Genomic DNA, 7,466 nt, shown 5'->3' on the forward strand with positions numbered 1-7,466 from the left:
GCTGCGATGTAAGGTCCTGCATCAAGGAGGTTTCAGGCAGCGGTGCGTCCGAAAAGATGTGGGTTCCTTCGTTGGGGATACAGGGCTGCGAGGTGATGCGGCACGCTTCAGCAGTTCTGCATGGATCACAGCTGGGCTGGCTAAGCAACTTCTGGCCCACTTTCAAGGGTCCAGGAGTGGGGTGGCAACCCTTGGGGGGGGGGGGGGAGACTCAGCAGACAGAGTCCAGCTGTTGGGTTCAAGGTGGTTGGAGCCTTTTCTATACACAAAGCTATGAGCAGAAGGCCAGCCGACTAGCCCTTGGAGTCACTCTGGTGATCAAGATACAGGTCCAATCCATCTCACTCAGACAACAGAGTAGCAAGGCAGCAGAGTAGCAGTCCTTCTTGCAGCAGAGCAGCACAGCATTCCCTCTCAGTCTTCCACAGATCCAGAGGTGTACTGAAACGTTAGGTCTGATGGTCCAATATTTATACTTGGTGCCAGCTTTGAAGTAGGAGAAGGTCCTGGAGTTTTCCACCCCCAGTGGTGTTGGGTTCCTACTTCACTGCCCTGGCCCCAGCTTGACTGGGGGCACATAGGACTAGTGTAAAACCCTTTGTGAGTGTGCTTACGCAGATCCTTTGTGATGTAAAAGTGTGGAAGATGGCAGCTCCAATCCCTCCCCAATCAAGTCAGAGATGTCCCATCCTGCCAACACCGATTTCTCTTTTATTGTACTGTCTGGGAGCAATACACAAAGACCAACTGCCAGCTATACCTAGTCATGTGACCTAGGATACAGGCTACAGACACCAAATGGTCTGGACAAGAAAATCCTACCTTTCTAAAAGTGCCATTATCAGAATTGCGATTTAAATGTAACTTCACCATTAAAGAAGGTTTTAAATTATAATTCTTAAGACACCAAACTCGATATTCCCACCTGCTCCCAATTGAAAGTCAACACTCATTAAATATCATCCTTTTTTTCACTATTAGGACATGTAAAGGTAAAAAGTACATGTCCAACTTTTTAAATGCACTCAACCATGCCCTATGGCCTATTTAAGGCCTACCCTAGCGGTGTCTTGTATGTATTTAAAAGGAAGGCTTAGGTCTGGCAAAAGTTATATTTTGCCAGGTTTAAGTGGCAGTTTAAACTGCACACACTGACATCAATGGCAGGCCTGAGAAATGTTTGAAAGGCTACTAAAGCAGGTGGTGCAATAAGTGCTGCAGGCCCACCAGTAATATTTAATTTACAGGCCCAGGGTACAGATAGTACCACTTTACTAGGGACTTACAAATAAATTAAATGTGCCTTTTACCAGCTCTTTCATGAATAATTCAGGAGCCGCTCTCAAAACTTCAAACAAGCAGATCGTAGGCAGGGAAATGTCAAGGCTCATTAATTCACCACCGTGTGCTGACGTCCAAAAACATGCGGATAGCTAAATAAAAGTTTTAACTTTTGAATGTACACTGGTGAATATTTAATCTGATTCAAATGAAATCTGTGAATTTCCCAGTGCGTTGCGAGCCTGCCTTTATTGTTTTGTGAATTGTAATGGGTATTGTTAATATTAATGCTTATTGGAGCGTTATGTTTTTTCCCCACAGTCTTTGTTTCATTACCCTACTGTTTCAAAAATAAATTGTTATCTTTTCATTTTCAGCACCTGACAACCTGAAACATTACCGCATTTTGGGGCAATTTTCCAGCAAACAACAAGAGGACCCCAACCTCCTTTGCTGCTCTCTCACCCGACCCCGGCTACAACCCAGCAAACACCAGTGTTAAAGGTAAGGCAACTGATGCTATATATTTTTTTACATCGTAGTTAGAGCATGTATGTCATGTGGTCACTCTCAAGGCCCTCAAGCAGTGTCTTTCAGTGCCTCCAGCAACACTATGGCACAGAGAGGCAGGAGGCAGTACGGCTCTATTTTTAGCAGTCATTTGAGATGTATTAGGATAATGCACAATATATATGTATAATGTATTTATACTGAAATTTGATATTATTGCACTGCACCTTATACGTTGTACTTTGATTATTGACAGGTTTCTTTAATATATATATATATATATATATTGGTAAGGCCAGCAACACCCGACACCCCATCATGAATACAGTACAAGAGCTGATTACAAAGTCATTCCAGTCACGGCCACTTGAACAAAAACTGAAGTTAAAAGAATTGGGACCTCATCAGCCTGAAATAAACCTACAGCAAACTACCCAGGACAGAGGAAAAATGTCAAAACGTACATTCTCAAATGCCTGGTACACAAAAGCTGATTGGCTTACAGGCTGCCCTATACGCAATTCTCTGTTCTGCTTCCCCTGCTTGCTGTTTGGCGGTGACTTTTCTTGGACACGGCAAGGAATGGTCGACCTGAAGCACATCGCTGAAAAAATAAAGAAGCATGCGCTCACAAGAAATCATCTGGAAAACCTGACAAGACTGGGAATGTTGGGGGAAGACGCACCAATTGAGCAGCAGATAAATGATGCGTATCGCAAATCCATTCAAAAACACAATGAAGCTGTGGATAAGAACAGACAAAATCTATCCAAGATCATTGATTGCATTCGTTTCTGTGGTGCTTTCGAACTGGCATTGCGAGGCCATGATGAATCGGAAACTTCCTCAAAACCTGGGATCTTCCGAGGCCTAGTGGATTTAATGTCAACCATAGACCAGGATTTGGAAAGACATTTAGCACATGCTACAGTCTTTAAGGGCACCTCTAATACAATACAAAATGAACTCCTTGACTGTATGCTCGAAATTATAAGAAGCCATATTGTGCAAGAGTTGCGAAACACAGACTTTGTGGCTATTCAGGCTGATGGCACCACTGATGTGTCCACTCAAACACAGTCCGTGTTAGTGTTTCGGTACCTTGACAGTGACAGAAACATTGTGGAAAGATTTTATGGCTTCACGCATTTAAGTGACTCTAGTGCAGCAACCATCACTGAAGCAATACTGTGTCAACTGGACTTAATTTTCCCGGACCTGCCTCAAAAACAAAAGCTTATCGCACAAAGCTATGACGGTGCATCCGTAATGAGTGGGAGCCTTAGTGGAGTTCAGAAGAGAATTCGAGATGTGTACCCTAATGCTCATTTTGTGCACTGTTACGCCCACCAACTCAATCTTATTATGCAACAGGCGGTATCAAAGATCAGAGAGACACGAGTCTTCTTTCAGGATATCGGAGGCATAGCAGCATTCTTCACACGTTCCCCCAAAAGAACAGAAGCCCTTCATGAGATTGTGGACAAAAGCGTACCAAGGGGATCCTCAACTCGTTGGAACTTTCACATTCGTACAGTCAACTTAATCTTTGAACAGAGGGAGGGCCTTGAGAAATGTTTTGTCGCCATAGCATCCAGAGCAGACTTTGATCACACAAGTCAGAATGAAGCCCATGGCTTTATTAGAACACTACAAGACAAAGAGTTTCAGTTCTTACTGTTTTTATTTCATGACATAATGATTCCTGTTGATGTGTTATACGATCAGTTGCAAAGAAAAGACCTAGATACTGTCTCTGTGAAAGCCAATACATCTGCATTTGTACAACAGATTATGAAAGTGAGAGATGGGGTTGAAGATTTAGAGAGCAAACTGCCGCAGCATTCTGTTTTTGCAAACCGCAGACAAAACATCACCTCTCTGGTTCGAATTGGAAAGGAGATATGTGACATTGTAATTGTGCAGGCGAAAGAACGCTTTTCGTTCACAAAACATTTGGTGAGTGCGACTTTATTGCAAGGTAAAGAGTTTGCACAATATGATGAATCCTTCCCTGAGCGTGCTCTGAATCAGGCTGTGGAAGCGTATCCTATGCTCAAAAAAGAGCAGCTGAGAACTGAGTTAACTGTACTCTACGGAATGCCTGTGTACCGGAAGGCCACAAGCGCCTTGACTTTGCTGAGTTTAATTCATAAACTGCATATGGAAAACTCACTTACAGAGACAGTGACTTTACTAAAAATTGTGATTACGACTCCAATGACAACAGTAGAAGCTGAACGATGTTTTTCAGCCTTAAAGCGCATAAAGACATTCCTCAGGAACACCATGCTAGAGGAAAGACTAAATGCTTTGGCGATGCTATCTGTAGAGAGCAAGCTAGTCCAAAAGATACCGGACTTCAACATGAAAGTAATTGACAAGTTTGCTACACTGAAAGAGAGACGTGCGGATTTCATCTACAAAAAGTGAATGCTGCTACTTGTTTGAATACAAAAAATTCTGATTGAGGTAAGAAATGCATTGTTATCTCTGTTTTTAAAAGTTTTGTAGTGTTTGTTCTATTTGGAGACTACACAGATTTGCTCACCTTTGTTCACTGGCCTGACCTGTCTCCCGCAGGGTGAACGATTCGTTGCTTGTGTTGCCTATCAAACCTTTCCCCTTGGCAAATTGCGAAAACCTTTATACCAGTGGTTCCCAAACTGTTTACTCCTGAGGACCCCAATTGAGTCACCACTGGAAGCCGGGGACCCCCAAGCAATTTGTATGACTTAAATTTCAAACATTAAAACAGTAATTCGAAAACAATAAACACACGTGTGCACACAAAACGGATACTCGAATTACTAAGGATTTTAGTATTTTATATTGAAAGAATTTGCAAAAAACAGGAGGGTTAGCGCTGCATCTCCATGACTAACTTTTAAATGGTTGGTTTTATTTCGCAGTATGAGACTCCTGCCAGGGCCAGACTGGAAACCCAAAGCAGCCCAGGCAAATGTTTTCAGACCAGTCCCCATACAGTGCACACCTAGTGCAGTGAGTGCGCCTGACCACTACAAAGGGGGCTTTGGGAGGCTCTCCCCCCAAGACAATTTAGGAAACAATGGTGCAGTCTACAACAAATGTATCATTATATATTGAATTGTATCAGCTTTTAAAGAGTAGTAAATGATGACCTTACTATGCACCAGGATATGACAATCTTTGTTGGGGTTCTTCAATGATTCCCATATTATCCTCCTCCAACAGTGCCTCTCATCTCTCCATAGCCCCTCTGTCACATGTATTTAATTTGTTTTATAACATCTCTCATACCATTGAAGGATGTCAGAGCACCTTAAATCACACACATATAGGGGCTGATTTACAAGCCCCTTGCGCCACAGGTGCGTCACAAAAAGTGATGCACCAGTGACGCATTTTAGTGCCCCATATTTCCAAGGCAGGAAAAGCAACCCTGCGTGACTTATACTGGTCTTGTAAATATGGCCCAATTGCACACAGCACTTTACGTGAAAGGGACGTTCCATGAGTGTTGCTGTGGGTGTTCCCACGCATAACCCATGGAACCAGACACATTTCCAGATTTACGAGGAATCGTACATCTGGAAATGTGTCTGAATGCTACGCCACCCCAGGGGAGGCGTAGGGAGGGGCAACTTGGAGAAATGTATTAATTTCTCCTCTTTCTATGCATGTTGCATTCTGCAGCACGCATAGAAACAGGATATTACCTCTGGTGATTGTTTATGTACAGGAAGGTGTCCCTTCCTGCACATAAACAATCAGTAAAACAATGACGTTTTGCAAGTTCTATGTGTGCTAATGCAGCACACTTAGAAGTTGAAAAACGCCATTTCTGATTGTTTACATGCAGGAAGGGTTACTTCCTGCACATAAACAATCTCCCCACGACACAGGCATCCTTGCACCATGGTGAAAATGTGCCTGTGCAGGCGTATGGCAGCAGTTTGTGCGCCAGCACAGGGGGAAGCACAGAGATGCAACATATTGTTGTAAATATGTCGCATCCCTGTGCTTCGAAAGTGACTCAGTGCGGCGCAGCCAAATGGCTTGCGACACACACAGTCAATTTTCTTGCAAATCTGCCCCATGGAGACAATTATTCATACGTGTAAATCAGTGTATAGAAAATGTTACATAAGGCAAATGCGACTACAGGGTGTAGGATTCACATGTTATTCATACTGGTAGGCATTTTTAAAGAGTGCTTGGTCTGGAGAAGCACAAACTCAGGATTCAGAACATAACAGTGGTTAGCATTGACTTTAACAATAAAAATGTATTTCCACCCAAATAAACCTTTTTAGCAGGATTAGGATAATGAAAGACTTGAAACAAACATATGTTTCTAACTTGTATCATGCAGCTTGCAAGCAGCTCTTTGATGACAGTTTATAGGTCACTGTGCTAGATTACTATTGTCACTTATGAACTGCACAGTAACAAAAGAATCTGTGACTAAAGCAGTAACCCACTAACCTAGGCACATAAAAAATGTTTTTCAAAATGCATGGTACACGTTCTTTGCAGTAGGCATATTAACCCTCTGTGCTACATTAGATAAGTCAAAGCTGCCACTTGACACAACTCTCATCTCTCTCCAGCAGGTACATTAATCACCGACGTAATCTTGACACTTTTATTGTTGCTGGAAAACTGCTGATTCTACAAGGAACTTTTTTGTGCTTTTAAAATTACTGCCTGAGGACCCCCCTGGGAATGTGACCACAGTTTGGGAAACACTGCTTTATACCATTTATATTTGGGGTACTTGCGTGGACCTATGTGAAGTGTGTGTACAAAGTTCAGCTCAACCAGAATCACGGTAACAGCGCATTGCGCTGCCTCTTTTATATTCAGTATATTGTAAGACTGTTTTTCTTCCCCCGCCTTTCCTTGTTTTGTTTCCCTGTTTTCCCCTTGCTTGCCATTCGTTACTCTAGAGTCTAATATTCAGTATGTTGTAAGACTGTTTTTCTTCCCCCGCCTTTCCTTGTTTTGTTTCCCTGTTTTCCCCTTGCGTGCCATTCGTTACTCTAGAGTCTATTCTAATAGAGTCGGAAGGCCGTAGGGGAAGACTGTGGACTTTTCTTCAAGTTCCTGACGCTCCTGCGGAACGAGCCTGGCAACCATTACACTGCTGTGCAACTTCTTCTACTCTTAGAGCTGAGATTTCCATGAGTCTTATAGTCTGAATTCAGCACCTGAGCAAAATAGGACAGAAAGTATGAAGCTCTGTGGTAATACTGAATAAGCAGCTACCTATGTTATGCCATCTATTAATGTAATAACTGCACTTTCACAATTGCTGCTTTAACCTTCCTGCTTTCTCAAATTTGCTTGAAAATGCACGATTTTTCTTCTTTTTTTCCAAAATGTTCTTGGGGGGGGTAACCCCCCCAAACCCCCCTTTTGGGGTTCGGGCTCGCTCGCAGTGCTCGCTCGCTACGGTGCTGTATGCTAATTCGGTTGCGCCCCACCACTTTCAAATCTCACCCACCGCCCCTGCCCCATGGACCTGAACGAACTTTGGCTTAGATTCATTCCTTTTAAATACAGGACGCCTGCTTCAAGCGCCTAGTGAGTACTTTCTTTTTATTGCCCTAAGAAGGAGGACAGCGGGAGCTGCGCAGCGCTGAGCTGCAGTCCCTTTGAGAGGGAATCCCCATCGTAGGGATTCCCCC

At 43.2% G+C, this 7,466-nt stretch overlaps 1 protein-coding gene across 1 annotated transcript; it reads left to right on the forward strand.

Annotated features, from left to right (window-relative positions):
• The first annotated feature begins 2,886 nt into the window (after positions 1 to 2,886).
• Positions 2,887 to 6,793, forward strand: LOC146797272 (zinc finger MYM-type protein 1-like). Its single transcript, XM_085627538.1, has 2 exons — positions 2,887 to 4,263; positions 6,387 to 6,793. Exon 1 carries the CDS (start codon positions 3,061 to 3,063, stop codon positions 4,222 to 4,224), a length of 1,164 nt encoding a protein of 387 aa, XP_085483664.1. The 5' UTR covers positions 2,887 to 3,060; the 3' UTR covers positions 4,225 to 4,263; positions 6,387 to 6,793.
• Positions 6,794 to 7,466: the final 673 nt, after the last annotated feature.

The sequence above is a fragment of the Triturus cristatus genome, chromosome 9 (genome assembly GCF_964204655.1).
Source record: "Triturus cristatus chromosome 9, aTriCri1.1, whole genome shotgun sequence".
Classification (NCBI taxonomy): Eukaryota; Metazoa; Chordata; class Amphibia; order Caudata; family Salamandridae; genus Triturus; species Triturus cristatus.